This window comes from Morone saxatilis, unplaced genomic scaffold, assembly GCF_004916995.1.
Source record: "Morone saxatilis isolate NCDOM2014 unplaced genomic scaffold, NCSU_SB_2.0 Contig14, whole genome shotgun sequence".
NCBI lineage: Eukaryota > Metazoa > Chordata > Actinopteri > Moronidae > Morone > Morone saxatilis.
Genome location: NW_023339696.1, coordinates 15,274,782 through 15,291,527, shown reverse-complemented (window position 1 = coordinate 15,291,527; position 16,746 = coordinate 15,274,782). Strand labels below are relative to the sequence as shown.

At 40.6% G+C, this 16,746-nt stretch overlaps 1 protein-coding gene across 3 annotated transcripts; it reads left to right on the top strand.

The window, feature by feature from the left end:
• Positions 1–543: 543 nt before the first annotated feature.
• On the top strand, positions 544–16,519 carry mrtfbb (myocardin related transcription factor Bb). Of its 3 annotated transcripts, none has more exons than XM_035654433.1 (14): positions 544–747; positions 3,973–4,038; positions 5,656–5,711; positions 5,820–5,895; positions 6,152–6,313; positions 6,495–6,670; positions 7,104–7,250; positions 8,055–8,296; positions 8,451–8,586; positions 8,692–9,591; positions 10,404–10,514; positions 10,660–10,788; positions 10,881–10,941; positions 11,039–16,519. In XM_035654433.1, the coding sequence occupies exons 1-14, from the start codon at positions 663–665 to the stop codon at positions 11,485–11,487; spliced, it is 2,796 nt and encodes a 931-aa protein (XP_035510326.1). In that variant the 5' UTR covers positions 544–662; the 3' UTR covers positions 11,488–16,519. The 3 variants fall into 3 exon arrangements, with proteins under 3 accessions (XP_035510326.1, XP_035510325.1, XP_035510327.1); XM_035654432.1 differs by having other exon boundaries at positions 544–762; XM_035654434.1 differs by lacking the exon at positions 10,404–10,514 and having other exon boundaries at positions 544–762.
• The last annotated feature ends 227 nt before the right edge of the window (positions 16,520–16,746 follow it).

Here is a 16,746-nt window from a genome sequence, read left to right as displayed (position 1 = left end):
CTTTGGATTTGTAGCTTTTCTGTTTAGTTTCATGCTTTCTCATCACAGCTTTGTAATAAATAGTCACATACTTAACAAGTTGGAGTTGCTGGACATTGCTATAACTCTGGGTTGTTACAATGAAGAATAACAATAAAAACAATAATCACTATACATGTAAAACTAATAACTTATCATTAAAAATGTTTAAAGATAAGCTTCCGTGTCCCTTAGGACCCAGTGTGTTTGTTCTTGTCATTGTTATATATTGGTACAAATATTTCTGGAGAAAAACACTTATGCTGTTTCTCATAGAGACATCCCCTTAAAAATTCCCAACAGCTTGTTTTGATCAACTATGTATTTGTTACCAGGATATTATTTCCCCCACTCCTGATTATTCACAAAATAATATCAAAACCCAGCAGAACACTGGGTTTTGTGCGGGAGTATGATGAGTCCTTTGTGAGTACAGCAAAATGACCTAGCGAGGGTTAACATGAGCAGCACTGTGTTCCCTCCTCCTGACATTGACTGAGTACACACACACACTTTCCCCGCTGAGGCCAGCACACAGCCAGAGAGGAGGGACTGTTTGCAGCTCTGAAGGCCAGCTGTCGTTCGCTCAGAGCTGGGTCTTTTCTCTTACTTACTTCCCCGTTCTCCACTGGCCTCATCACTCCATGGGACTCCAGACCTGGCCGCCAAGCAAACCACCACTGTCCTCTATGGCCTGCCTTGATGTGGAGACCCCTTCCATCTGCAGGGGTAAATTCAAATCAGGTGCTTTTTCTTTTTGTGTCTAACCTACATGCATTTCATTGTTTTATTTGAGTATCTGCGTAAAATAAACTAAAGTTTTTTACTCTTGTTAATCTTGACTGATGCTGGCAGCAATCGAAGGGGGGTTGTAGTGACGTAGACGTAGCCCTAACAGGAAATGACAGGGCAACAGAAAAGCTCATCACAATGATTCATGCCAAGCATCATTCTTACAGGAGAGTCTATTGTCTTCTGATGGATAATAAATCAAACTGCGTGGGAGAGATTTAGGAGACAATACTCATCAGTTTATACTGTCTATGTTTATATTGGCACTCGGTTATGGTTTTCTGTCACATAATATAAGCATGAATTCATGCCTGTAATGTAAGTACACACAATGAGCTTAATTTAAATGGAGTGCAATACACAGATATGCTGCTGATCAAGATTCTGATCATTATTTTTAATCTTCCTTGTTTGCAGTCGTCAGCAGCATATTCCTTTTGATTAGACCAGGAGTTGTGTAGATTCTTCCAAAATAATCAATGTCACTAGTGTTTGGGTTCTACATTATGTTGAACTTATTGCAATGTCTATAAAGTGACTGTAATGAAAATATTTGTCAACCTCCAAAGTTCATAAGGGAACTAAGCTACAAGTTGAGATTCTGTATTTTTGCATCCTATAAAAGTGATAATGTACAAATATGCTTTTTACTATTGTAAGAAGATGCCTAACACTCAAATGACAAAAGTGTATAATACAAGGGCCATTATGCAAGAGTTACATTCACAACATTTTATTTAAATTATATGTCAGTAAGTTATTATTGATGACCTGACTGAATATAATTTCCCACACCAGTTTCTCAAACAGCATTTGAGAACACACTTACTCATCGGGAAGGAAACTAACATGTTTTTTCATCACTTTGAATTTGGCTTCCTCTTAGGCCCTTTTGCTTTGGGAAAAATAATATGCAATACCAACTGACTGCCCATATTAACATTTTAGCTCCATTTTATCTTCTATTCTCACTCAGTGCTCGTACATTTCTGTTTTGTTGAACTGATAAGTAATGGTGTGGTTTAATTTAAGAACATGTGATTGAAACTGTTTGATACTTACTGTTTTCCTTTGTGCATTTGAACAACCACCTCCATAAATGTTACTTACTCAGTTGTCAACTCAATAATTACATACTTACAATATAAGACCAAGTCCATCAATTAAATTGGACTCAGGTATACTTTTTTGCCCCATCTGAGTGCAAGTTGTAAAAAAATATATCTTTATTACTTTTTTGATAAACTATATAATCTGTATACATATGGTTTAGTCTACCTCTGGTTATAGATGCCTCGATCTTTACTAAAATAGGATTCTGTTTAGTGTCTATGGTATTTATAACAGTAAAATCAACATAACCCAATGTCAGACTCTTTCTAAACTAAATTCAACTTTGTCTGGACAAGAAGTATCTGTCACCACGCCAAACAGTTTTTTTATTTGTACTGTTGATAAAAAAAAGAAAAGCCAAATAAAATAAAAGGTCTGATGGGAGACCTCCAGGGATGATTTGCTGAGAACAACATGGGTCTGAGATTAGAGATTACATCAGTAGGCAGGGATTTCAGCAGAGCCTTCTTTCTGTGTTTCTCCAACAACCTCTGTTTATGCTCTGCTGGTGAGCTAGAGAGCGGAGCCAGTTTGCATCACGGAGAGGTTAGCCAGGGTTCAGGTTGAACACATGATGACACAAAATGAGGAGGACCCCAGGCATGAGGTGTACCCCCATACTGATGGTAAAATAAATCTCTGCATTCTCTTGTGGTGCTGGAAGGCAGCTTTTGGTGTTATTGATATGCAGTTATATGCACTCATAAATTTTTTTGCCTGTGGCATTTTGTCCAAGTCACAGTGGATATGAATATTGAGACAAAGCAATGGCAATTTTTTTACAATCTCCTGGTATGATCTGTCTCAGGCTGACCATAACCCCCCTGGCCTGGGTTTGTAATAGGAAACACAGCAGGCGGGGCAGGCACACTGTGTTCTCTGCTCCAGAGTTGATGGGCTGCTCTGAGACAAGACTCAGCCTCCCACCCTTTGCCTCAGCACTTGTCACTCTGTGTTCTCTTGCCCACCAGTGGAAGCCCGTGAGCGTCCCCTCAGCTCTGCATACAACTGGAGATCCCACCCCTTTAACTACCCAAAGATTTCATGGTTCCCAGGCCTTGTTCTCACAGCTGCCCAGTTTATTTTTGCTAGAGTGAGTCACAGAGGCCTGTTCAGACGCAGCGCCTTTCCCAGGAGAGCAGGTCTGTGTGTGTGTGTGTGTGTGTGTGTGTGTGTGTGTGTGTGTGTGTTTGTGTGTGAATGGGAGTAGCTGTTTCCCCTGAGCCACTGAGTAGTTCATGCTAAGCTGGCTTCACTACAGTGGTGACGATAAGGGTCTCATGTACCTCACACCGGCGCCTCATTCGTCACCATCACCCTTTACCCTCCTCTTCAAACTAGTGGTGTTATTCTACTGAAATAACATGTCCACGCTCACTTGTTTATAAATGTTTAAACTGGGATCTTACTACAGTTTATATTGATGGGAAAATAACACTGAAGACCATCCAAGTACTGTATGTGGGGCCTGCATGCTCAAGACTCAACAATTTCTGCTGAAGGACAGTCGTGTCTTTGATGTGTCACACTTTGCTTTCCACCCTAAGAAGTATTACTTTTTAAAACAATTTATGAAATTGACACGATTTACTTGGCTTTTTCTGGTGTCGTGACCATCTCCTTGCATATTATCATGACCGCAGCCCTAACATTAATCCCTCTTTTATCTGCTTGTACTCTGTACTGTAGTTACTTTGTTTGACTCCTCTGTGTATTTGCATCCCACACAGAGATATTGAGTCTCATTGGGAGGGATCTCAGCCAATCACATTGCACGGTTCAAGTCTAACTGTTGTAAAACTTGTGGTACTTTAAACAACCATAGTTAAAACCATACAGGAAGTGAATAGGATGTCTGTGGTGGTGAACCCGGTTTACCGTTGGGCCTTTGGGGTAGCATATTGATTGAGAAATAATAAGTACTTTGTTTTATTTGAAGTCTGGCAGGTTTCACGGTTAAAGCCAGAAATGGTTGTTAGTTGACTCAGCGGACTTGGCTTTGCATGGTAAACGTTCAACTCTGACCTTTGTGTCTCTGCACTCTCACAGTCCTCCAGCTCTGTCTGCAGCAGAGGAGAACTCGGGAGCAGCTTGTGGAGCAAGGCATCATGCCGCGTGAGTATTCATATCACTAACAAAAAGTTACAGTTTATGTGACCAGTATGTCTTGAACCCAGAGTTCCTTTATCTCGCTTCTACCTACTTACCTTTACTACCATGGCTTTTGGAGTGCATATTTGCGGTGCCATTAACAGTGCCATGTGACACAGGCAAGACCCATGTAAACATTATGTTTACTTGCATTTAAGGTGATTACATTGCATCTGTGTAATTGATGTTCAGGCTTACATTGGCAGTCTTTTGCTTTATTAGGAGAAGTTTTATTTTATGGAATTGTCTGAATGGTTTAATAACATTGTGTGTGTCTTCACATAAATCAATTGCTTTATTCTAGAAAGTGTGAATTGCATTGTCCTAATAGTCACTTAATTGTATTACCAACAATAAAAATGGCTCAAAGATTTAACAATAAGCAATCAAGCAGCACACCAGTATCATAAAGGAAAGAACTGGTTCCTACTTTATATCATCCATCCTTGTGACAAAAGTGGAGCAGACTCAGTCTCTGTGCTACATCTAATAAAAGATGAGCTGAATCTGTGACAGAATCATGCTGATAGCTGAAAAGGTAAAGAGAAAGAAAGACAGAGCTCTTCCTCTTTGTCCCACTCTCTCCTGAGAAGCCTCCTGCAGTCAGGCTTTCTTCAGCTCCTGTCTGGCTCCATGCAGGCACATGAGTCAGCGACTGAGCCTTCGGTGGAGGTCAGTCGTCCCCTGGCCAAGCGTGGCCTGCACACAAACCTCCCAGGCCATTCTCCACTAAAGTGCTCTGCTGCTCCCACACTTACTGGCTTATGGTTGGTATGCAGTGAGGTTTAGGTGATGAGCAGGAATGTTTTGCTTTGCTCCTCTGACACACTCCTCAGGGCGCCCCTTCGGCTGATGGGTCCTTAAACCAAACAGTGTTCGTCATAGCAGAGGTGACCAGTCAGTGAGTCGGACCTTGCATAAAGCAGGAGTTTATTCAGTTAGATCAAAAAGGAACCCTCTGCATGGATCAGTCTCTCTGCTTGAGTCAGTAAAACTGTCCCTTCCTGTTTAACTCCCATGAGCTCCTGCTTACTAATGTCACACTCTTGCAGAACAACAAAAACATGAATATAATGATTTAAAAATGGAGTTTGAATTCAGGCCAATTTATACTTTTCTTTCACCAAGTGTGTCAAACGTTTATGTTTATGTAACTATTTGCTGCTACACATCTAGCAATGTTCATTCTCTACAGGGATGTATATGTCTTGTACTTTTTAGGAAGCAACTTTGATAACTTTAAACTTCTTTTCAAGTCCAGTTTGTATGTGTTTGGTGAAAAAATAATAATAAGTGTATACAGTAGAAATATTGTGTAGTTCATATTGTTCTAGTGGTATTGTGGTTACATCATCCTTTTTGTTGTTTCAGAGATCAATGTGTTTTTTATTAATTAAAAGTACTCAAAAACAAAACAGCCAAAAGCAATTGGCCTTTTGGAAATATAAGGGAAAAGAAGGAGAAAACACCTTAAATCAATAATAATTTATTTTAAAATGGAAGGAACAGTTTCCTTGTGTGTGGAAATACAGTATATTGACCAAGAAAAGTTATGGATTTTGTTGATGGACCTTTTCACAGCTCTGAAAACACCTGCTGCCTTTCATGAGCAGATTCGCAACCTGGAGAGAGCCAGGGTAAGACATCAACTAATATCATCACACTGCAGGTCTTGATTTTATTCATCTAAATCTAGATTATGCCCCAAAAATATTCAGATTTTTTTTTTTTTTTTTTTTTAACAGACTGGAAACTTCTTAAAGCACAAACTCTGCAGCAGACCTGAGCGCTCGGAGCTGGTCCGTATGCACATCCTACAAGGTAATCATCCTCCTGTGTGTTTTTACTGGGAAATGGTGTCTAGATAACAGAGATGAACAGTGTGCTTATTCATCTAATCACACGTATTTCCTGTTTAAATTTGTTTTACATAGTTAGAACCAGATATATGTCTTTGAGGTTGACAGAAGTTTGTGATGTCTGGCTGAGTCTGTAATGAGTCACCCTGACAGAGCAGTTAAGAGGCTGACTGATGCTGGCTGGATTCACAGCTAATGATCCTTTGTGTATTTATCAGAAACGCAGGCTGAACCCTCTCTGCAGGCCACACAGATGAAGCTCAAGAGGGCCAGACTGGCTGATGATCTCAATGAGAAGATCGCCCAGCGTCCTGGACCCATGGAGCTGGTGGAGAAGAACATCCTGCCTGTTGACTCTGCTGCCGAAGAGGTCATCCATGGTAGATAATCATCAACACTGTTATATCTTCACTGTCAGAAGACCTAAACCATTCAAAAATTTTGTTTTAGACCTCTTTGGTGCCCCGTTCACCACTTAAAGTGACAGTCAAAAAGTTAACTAATTTATCCTTTAAATAAATAATAAGCTGTACTTGCTTATGTTTAATGCTGGCCCCACAGGCGATAAGGCAAACTACTCTAAGCCACCAGATATTTACAACTTTGATGAGGACAGCAGTGATGCCCTATCACCACAACTGCCTGCCAGCCAACAATCTCCCAGCTCCGCCTCTCCAAGGGAGTCTGGAGGGACTGAGGCCACTTCTACTTCCTCTAACTTAAACTCTCCCATACAGGTAGACCAATACCTTGAACCATTACAATTTATAAAACATAAACTGTCAATATCGGTGGACAAGCTAGCCTTCTTGGCAAGTTATCTCATATAGCAATTATTATACAATTCTTTCAACAAAGTGAATAAACTACTCATGTTTTAAGGATGGCTGGACACTGGTAGAATTTTTCACTTATTAGAAACATAATATTTTTGAACTTAATTTAACTTTACACACAGTGTACTAACCATGTATAATGTTTTTATCATTTGAAAAAATATTTTGTACACATTCTTTTATTTTCTGAGTGTTTATCAACCTGTTTTTGGTTATATTATCCCAGTTGAGGGGCTTTTCTTTCCTTGCGTGGCATGATGATTAACAGGCGTAGCGGCTTCACTGTTCTTACTGAACGGATCATGTGGTTTCTCTCTGTCTCTGCTTTTCTTAGCACTCCCCACCACCTAACTCACAGTCCACATCAGATGTAGTCAACCTCGTCTCCACCAGTGAGCAACTGAGCAACCAACAAGTATCTCCACTTCAGCCAATCACCACTGTTGTCCCCAGTATCACACAAGGGCCAGTTCTTGTGAAGGTGAGCTTCAGATATGTTTTAATGGCTTAGGTATTTCAAAGTCTTCACCTGTAAGTGTGTTTTTAAGGATGAGTTCATTTAAGTAGTTTATTCACTCACAATCGTGACATGAAATTGAGAGAGTGTGTTTTGCCATACTGAAAGTCACATCAGTTTTGAGGTGAACTGTCAGCTTTCAGCCAAGTCAAACACTGTTCAAAGAACAACAGGGTTTAAAGTCATATCACAAATCCTTGGGCTTAAATCGGTGCCAGCCACAGTTTGTCTTCAATTAGGGTCAAATGACAGGCTGGCCTTCCTCATTCAGGCTGTGTAAAATGTAAGCCAAAAATCAAAGGACAGGAGTGAAGCAATAACTTGTGCATTTATCATAATCCAGTTATCCTCCAAGCATAAGATAAACTCTCCCTCCCTTCGAATATGATAGGGGAATAAGCTTGACAAATTGAAGGGTGTGCTTGCTTAACTCAGCTTGAGTTTCTTGTTTTATAGCTAGAACTCGTTACTCTTATGCCAAGCCGTTTTCATGTGTATCCTGTAACTGCAGGTGGTAAAACAATAAGGGTCACATTTCCACTACCCGTTTCCTCATCCTGCAGTTCTCACAGGGTGTCGGAACAATGTTCCACCTTAACGCTTCAAGCTATAAAAATCCAGTATCAGTTCCAAGTCTTGCAATGTTGGTACTGGCAATGCTAACTGTATTCCCTGATAAACTGGACTGAGATCAGTCACAGGGATCAAATATCCTCCAGATGGTCCTCTCTGGTTTTACATGCCCCTGTTCTTTGTTGTGTTCTGTAGCAAAGCCTGCCCAAGCTTCCCGGCGATAAAAGCCGCAGCAAAAGGAGCAAAGAGCCCAAACCACGGGTGAAAAAGTTGAAGTACCATCAGTACATCCCCCCAGACCAGAAGCAGGAGCTCAATGAAGTGCCGATGGACTCAGCGTATGCCCGCCTCCTGCAGCAACAGCAGCAGTTCCTGCAGCTCCAGATCCTAAGCCAGCAGCAGTACAACTACCAGGCCGTCCCACCTGCCACACTTAAGTATGGCTTTATTCAGCAACACAAACACTCTTTTTATACAGCCCAAGACATGATTTGGCTTCCTACACAGAAGCTGCGAATTGGGAAAATGGATAATAGTTTAGAATCCCTTTCTAATGTGTACTCCCCTTTTCTTCTTGTCTTATTACAACAGACCACCAACTGAGGTACAAACCAGCTGTTCCAGTGTTGTTCTGAGTGGAAACCCTGTGTCTACCCCTGGGCAGCCTCGGCACACTCAGAAGAACCGCAAGCCAGCTCATTTGCCATCTAATCTGGACGAGATGAAGGTGACACATTGCTGCCTGCACACAGTCTGACTATATATGCACCTTCATGCTGCAGAGGAGAAGAAGCTAAATGTTGAGGTATTTGATAATAATCTTTCTTTACAGGTTGCAGAGCTGAAAATGGAACTAAAACTCAGATCTTTGCCTGTTTCTGGGACTAAGACAGATCTGATAGAGCGGCTAAAGTTGTATCAGGAGAACTCTAACATCCAGACTGCTGCTGCCATTGAGACACCAGCCGTCACGTCAGCCTCACAGTCTGAAAACATAAAGTTAACCCCGCCTGTGTCCCCTATAGCCTCCAAGGTGTCCAGTCTGGGCATAGAGGACAGTAGTATGGCAGACAGCCCCACCAAGCTCTCAGAAGCTCTGTCTCCAACTCACACTGCTCCCTGTGTGAACTCCCCACAGAGAGCTCCACAGGAGGAGTGTCCCACAGAGACACTGCCCTATGAGAAGGATTCTGAGAAGGACAAACGTCTCCATGAGAAGGAGCGTCAGATTGAGGAGCTGATGAGGAAACTGGAGCAGGAGCAGAGGCTGGTGGAGGAGCTGAAGATGCAGCTGGAGGTGGAGAAGAGGAGTCAGCAAGGAGATTCTCCACCTCAGCTCAGCCCTCTTGCTACCATCCAGGTCAAAGTGGAAAACAGGACCCCGTCAAACTGCTCAGCATCCTGTAGTTCTCCTGGTCTGCCAGTGTTGGTCAAACAAGAGGAAGTGGCAGATCAAAGCAACTTGGCTTCTCAAAATAAGTTCATCATCAGCCACCAAACTATCAAGCAGCCTGAAACCCTGCAGCCTATCCAGACTGGAGCTCAGATTCTCCAGCCTGCATCCCTTCCTGCCTCAGCAGCCACTATCCAGATCCCTGCCAACAGCATCAAATTACACACTACTGTTAGCAGCGCAGCCCCAGGCCTCATCCAGACCTCTGGACAGGTGCCACCGAAAATAGAGGCCTCAGCAGCAATACAACAGCAATGCAGCACTCAGCCAATGACAAAGGTAAGAAAACACACTTATGCTTGCACAAGCTGCCACGGTTCCTCTCTTTATTAGTCATCAGTATCAACTGAGGTTTTCTGCTAGTTTTGGATTTCTTTAAAATGTGCTAACTTGAGTTGCATGTGATCATCCATATGTGTAGTGTGTGCACCTGAAATAACTATTTTCTATGCAGTAAATAAAGATTAGGTTACCCATCATACATCTGGTGCAGTGTTTTTGATGGCACAATGTAATCACACATCAGAAGTTGATGCTCTATGATGGGCAATGCATCGTTTTTGTTGCCATAATAATAACAGTCCTCAGCTGGGTGGTGGAATCCTTCCCTATTCACATCAAAAGAAGGCTTGTGGAAACTTGGGTTACTTGAGCAGGTGCTGAGTGAAGGCTGACAGTAGTGCCCCGACTGCCCTCTGTCGTCCCTCTGCTCTGAGCCAAACAACCAGCCAGAATTAGCAACAGAAACCACAACTCAATGCTAACTGAGGAGAACACTCATGAGCTACAGCGCAGCGCTGTAAACAGTGCTCTCACTAGTGGGGCGAAAGGTGGTGATACTTCAACTGAAGACGGCCCAATACAAGTAACATTGCTAAAAAGCAAAGAGTGCAGACCAGTCTTCGTTTAGGTTGCACACAATTCCCAGCCTTTGTCCCTCAAAAGAACTTGGTTACTACAACAGAAGTGTTTATTGCAAAGATAGTGGTTGTTAGGATGCACTACTTTTCCATGCATTTAGGAGAGAGCACACTGATGGCATTAATACACTCATTAATCCTCCATGCTGACCTGTCTATATTTCTGTGCAGACTTGGAGGATGGATAGTACAGCACATAGCTTACTCAACACATTCCCAGCAAGTGGATGTCCTGTGGGAGCATCCTCTAGCCAAGCTGGTCCTAAAGGACCTGCTAATAAGGTAGAGGTTGATCCTTTGGTCTCTTCTACTGTGGTTTACTTACTAATTATGTAATGAGTCAATTGCATTTGAATGATGGTTTGTATCAGATGTATCCCGTTTTTCCTTTGGTGTAAAGGGACTGTTGTCTTTTCCTGTTAAACAGTCTCACTGTACCAGCCAGCCAACTGTCTTGCAGCAGCGAAAATTCACAAACCATGTGTCAAAGTGTAAAGACCCACCCCGCTACGAGGATGCAGTTAAACAGACACGCAGCATGCTAACAGATGTTCAGGTGACAAATAAATACACTGTTTTGTATAGTATATCCTTTAAATTGTTACAATAGTCAATCAAACATTGACTGGTATTTTTATTTCTCTGCAGGGTCCCACTGCAGCTAGCCAGCAGATGGATGACCTGTTTGATGTGTTAATCGAGAGTGGTGGTGAGAAATACTTTTCTTTTTTTAGGGGCACTGGTAAAATAAGACATTAAGTCCAAATAACTATTAGATTCTCACATTTTCTCTACATTGTTTTCAGAGATCTCCCCCTTCGTCAGACAGGATTCTTCCAGCCAAGACAAGCCTCACCCTGTGACAGCCAGTGTAACCACTCTTCCCATCAACACAGTTTTATCACGCCCTCCACCTGTGGTCCAAGTGGCCCAGCAGCCTTCTGCACCGCTCAACCCCTCGACCCAGCTGGAAACCCTCCTGGATGGCACACTGGGTGCTCACACTGAGCCACAAACACTTAAGCTGATGGAGGAGCTACATTCACCTATGGTTACGATGGAGGTGGACTTTAATGAAAACACACCACCCTCTGCTTTGAACCTGCATAGCAGCAATATGGACAATATGGACTGGCTGGACCTTACCCTGTGTGTGCCAACAGAGGGGGTCAACCCTTTGGAAATGTCAACGCCAGTGGGCGTCTTCTCTTCTGACTTCCTGGACTCACATGAACTGCACTTGAACTGGGACTAAGTGGAGTCAAGGTGAATTCTTACACCTATCAGACTGTTTCCGATACATTTTTTATGCAAGTGAGGATGTATTTTGTTTCATATGTGGACAAAAAAGACCTTTTGGAGATTTAGCTTTCTGGCCATATAAATCAGCTCAGTAATAATCTAATTGTGCAGTGCCAGTTTAAAAGTTGCTGCACTGCTTCCTTTGAGGTCTTTAAACCCTCTGATTGTATGGGGAGACTGACATAAAGTAGGACTGGTACTGGCAGATTAAGCTGACAGTGGAAATAGCTTTTAAATTTCTATCTTAAGTTATGCCACTTCTTTGTTATCAATCTGTTCTCATCTTACTGGCTTATTTTTGTCTTCTGAACTTAATGAATGTACAGTGTTGTATGGACCATGATAATGGCAGAAAGAGCAGGAAAATGTCCTTATCCTGGTTAAAAAACTATGGGACAAACACTGCATGCAGCTGGGGGCTGTTACTGTATGTAGTTCACTTGTCCCTGTCTTGGAATGATTAGCACTATCAAAACAGATTGTAAACACACAACTGCTAAATGTGTGTATGTACATTTTTAAGCATAAATCAGATGTTAAACTGAGTCACCATAGTGTCAATGGCCCACAAGTGGCCTAGCAGCACTGACCAAATCTTCATTCCTGCATCTGTACACTGTTTAAAACATACTGCACATTTTGTAAAACCAGTTTTACGAGCATAAAAAGGAGATTGTTCACTTGGCACAGCTATGGGGAACTAGTCACAAGAGCCACCTGCTGTGCTCTATCAAGACTATATCCAAATGGATGATTATAAATTTTTCTTACAACTCATTAGTTTCTTTAAAGACAGGAAGATTGGTTCTTAAAGGGTTAAAATGACTCATTAAAGGTCAGATGTTTTTTTTGTTTAAGTAGTTTAATCAAAAAGCACAAGCGTTGCAGGTTGTACCAGACCACAATCTGTGTGACACATCTTTCAGAAAAATAATCAGTATGAACCACTGCTCATTTGTGTTATTCACTCACTTCATATTGAAATGCATTACAGCTGATTTGTATTGTAGTGACATCTGCTGGCGACATCTGAATCTAATCAGCCTGAGCTAGCAAAGTTGGTAGTCTGACTGGTTCTCTGTTTTTTTCTTAGCAAACTGCAAAAAGATGACCTTTGGTATAAAGAAAATACATTTCCATGTCAAAGATGTTGTTGCGATGTTGCACATAATTAGGATGGTTTCTGGGCAGGTTGAGTATATTGATCACTACACTGAAAACAATGTCTAAACTGGTATTGGCTTCGAAACCGACTACCTGCCTCCTCATCCCCCTACCAGCTAAACTTTCTCTCAAGATCTCATATCTAAAACATACCATGCTGAATATTAATTTATCCGTCCCCACTGGCTTTAAGACTGCTATGGTTAAACTTCTGTTTGAGAAATCACACCTTGATCCAAGGTCTCAGCCAGCTCAGTAATTATCAGCCAGTCTCTATCTGTTCTTCTCAAAAGTATTAGAAAGTTGTGACTAAGCACCTTTCAGCCCACAGATTTAACTGTAACCTTTTTTTAACCTTTTCAAACTGCATTTACTAGTTGTAAATGATCTATTGCTTACTCTTACTATGGATTCAGATTCCACCTCTGTGCTCATATTACAGAATCTCAGTGGGGCTTTTGACACCACTGATTATTAAACACTCCTAGATGACTGGAAAATCAACCTCCCTGCTGATATCAGACAGTCTGACTCTCTTGAGGCCTATAAATCCAAACTTAAAACGTATCTTTTTGCCTTAACTTTCAGTAAGCTGCTTATTCTTTCATTACGTCAGGACTTGTGCCTGTCAGTCTCAATGAATCTATTAAACCTAATACTTCTAGTCCATGATTGTCCTGCCGACAGGAATAAAACTGTAAACTTTCTGAAAACCACTGCATCTCTCTAACCTTCTGTTTGTTGTCCCACAAGTCCAAGCTGTGTGCCTCTCTCTCTCTCTGTCTCTGTCTGTCTCTCTTTTCCCTCAGGCTTCACTGTGTTGGACCCTGGGATCCTGGGATTTCTCTCTATCTATTTGCATGTCCATCCTGGAAGAAGGATCCCCTCCGTTAAAGTAGTTTTTTTTCTTATCCAAATCAAGAGGTTGTTGTATACTGTACAGATTGTAAAGCCCTTTAAGCCAAATTGTGATTTGTGATACTGGGCTTTATAAATACAATTGGCTTGGCTTGTTTTTTTATGCCATATGTTACATTTTATATAAATGTAACAGAGGCTATTTTGGATTTCACAGTTGGCCTGTGACCATCCCTAGTATGCCATTTACCTTTAAGTGATTTTATATAAGGAAAGGCCTTCATTTTTGTAACCCTTAAAGATCCAGTGTGTAACATTTAGGAGAATCTATCGACATAAATAGAATATAATATTCATAGGTATGTTTTCCTTCCCATATAATCACCTGAGTATAGAAATTGTTTTTGTTACCCTAGAATGAGCCATTTTAACTACAGATGCTACGGGTTGCCTTCCATGGATTCCGCCATGTTGAAAGTTTCTACAGTAGCCCAGAACGGACAAACCAAACACTGGCTGTAGAGGGGATCTTTTTCAGTTTCCCAGCCACTGGAGTTTCTCCTACATACTTCCCAACCCATTCTCATACCCAGGTTGTCACATACAGACGCCAATGGTGTTCAGTTACTTGCAGTCTGCAAATTCACTGCTAGATGCCACTAAATCCTACACACTTGTCTTTTAAAAGGGAACTGAATGTGTTCTGTAACTTAACTTTTTTTATTCAGCGAAAGATCACTTTGAATACAGATACAGACATATATAATATACAGAATTAGAGAATTAGTCAACACCACATGTTCCTTCTGACATGTGCACCATTAAAACCAAAGTGATAGCATCTGAATATTTGATTGATAAACATTATTCCTCAACCACTGATATTCAGTGTCTCCTGTACAATAGAGAGTAAGCTAGGCTAGTAGTAAATGCGAACAAACTCTGCAAAGGAGCCATGCTGCTGGAATACTACTTCACCATTTGGTCTATGTGTGATGCTCTATTAGTCTGAGCTTCAAGTTCTCACCAGCTGCTTTTCACTCAGAGCTTTTTAATAGTTTGGATTGACGATCGACACTTAGGACATCTGTGTGTGGTAGATTTGAACCTATCGAGGCAGAAGGGAATGAGACAACAACCAGCCACGCAGCTGAAAAAGAAGGAACAGGAACATAATATAATGTCAACAAACCTGGAAGCATAAACCACTGTCTGCACATATAAAAACAGGTCCAACAAAGTCTGATTATATTTTAATGCAAATATTTCACCAGGGTGGAGGGAACGTTTTCATACCCAATCAAAGCTGTCATAAAACACACCAGCCAGGTCACACTGCTGACAGAGGTATAGGTCTCTGTCATGACGTACTCCCGACACTCTGGGCACTGCGTCCTGCATGGGCAATGTGGAAGTTCTTCCAAGTCCAGAATCACTGTAGGGGCTGTTAAGAAAAGTAAGAATCCATTATTAGTTTTCCCATCAAAAATTAATTTCTCATTATTTCTCTAAACCTTTCAAAAGGAAAATAAAAAAAAGGAAACACTTTAATAGCTATTAAAAATCTTCAATTAGTGTGAGTTACATAACCTGAACTATAGTAAATGAATGATGAACTGGATCAATGCAGAAAATGATTGCACTGATGGAGCTAAAAATTTTTTTTGATAAAGCACAGAAGTGGGTTGTAAAGCCTGTTCTGTGTGACTTTGTGAGGAGCTTATTTTTGACTTTATAGGGTGCAGGTCTTGCTATGTGCAGATAAAAGCCCCAAATTGAACAGTTGAACAAATGAGCATTCGTGCATTACTGACTCACCAGGGATAGTAGGTGGCGCCTCAACATAGAAAATGTTTGAGCCAGGAACAGGAGGCGGAGGTTCAACTTTCTGAATAGAGTCGAAACTAACTTCTAACAAAGTAGAAAAAATGTGTTTATAAAATCAAGGTATGATGGAGTAGTGATTTGCTGCAATAAATCTGGACTCACCTTTATTCTTTTCTTTGGTACTGAGGGTGTTATTATAGATTTTTTGGAGTTCAGCCTTCCTTTCTGTCAATTGTTTCAGTTTCTCATCAATGCTGGCAATCTCCTGCTGACTTGAGGCTGCCGCCTCTGGTAAAGAAATAACAAACTCACATATATGAGAGATGCACTAAGGACGGCTATTATTTTTATTTAGTTTTCACGCTCTCTTTCATGTGTCACCTGTTTGTCCAAATTCAGCACGATTCCTCAACTCCTGAAATATGCACTGGATTTTTTTCCTTTCCAGAAGTTGCTGTCTCTTAAGTGAAAGATGTTTCAACTCTGTAGATAGCTTCTTTAGCTCACTGTGTGACGAAGTCATGGTGGATGCTGAAAAGACATGGGGAATTGTTGGATTGTTTTTAGCCTGGGTTTGCTATTTTGTTTACTGTATTTTTATGCTTGTTTGTTGTGCATAATGTTTCATACGGTAAATTAAAGCAGTACTGTATATGTAGTATGGAAGCAGTGAAATTTAAAAAAATCAGAAAATAAGTTTTGTAGTGAGAATAGTAAATGTACCATCAAAGATATATAATTGTTATAATTTGAAACTTTAAAAACAATGTTTTGACTTTTATTTACAGCTAACGTTTACAGAAATGTTCTATGCCCAAAAATATGGATTGGATCATCAAATGTAACATTGTACGCAATTATCTTTCCTCACCTCTTAAGATATCATTACCAGACTTTTTAGGGTTTTTAGCATAATTTATTTGATATAAAAATGAACGTAATATTGTACAGTGGAGTTACATAGAATAGAATAGATATGATATATAACTCTCCAAATCCTTCAATCCATAACAGGCAAATCTATTTACAACTATCATTTGCATGTTTCTCTCCCATCTGAAATATGACCCAGCAGTATTTTTCAGGATAAAATAGGCAGTATTTAATAAATTTATATATTTTTTTTTATTAAAAAGACTGTTTTTGATGCTGAACTTTGATAAAAGAAAAAGTTATGTGTCTCCAACAAACTTGGTGAATTCCATCAAACTGTCCATTGTACATTTACTATATTGACTATCAAGCTCTATATTAAATTCATCAGAACTCCTGAATGGCATTTTAAGTTGGTTGATAATAAAACAAGCTACAGGTTGTGTACTAAATATTGAGTCACTTCTTGAACAATAAAGTAAAATCAACA

Bases quoted from the DNA above. Each gene is read 5' to 3' on its own strand.
- mrtfbb (XM_035654432.1), top strand. From the start codon at position 663: ATGGGACTCCAGACCTGGCCGCCAAGCAAACCACCACTGTCCTCTATG. The intron at 8,297-8,450 runs GTATGGCTTTAT...TTATTACAACAG, and splicing joins GTCCCACCTGCCACACTTAA to ACCACCAACTGAGGTACAAA. The intron at 8,587-8,691 runs GTGACACATTGC...CTTTCTTTACAG, and splicing joins CTAATCTGGACGAGATGAAG to GTTGCAGAGCTGAAAATGGA.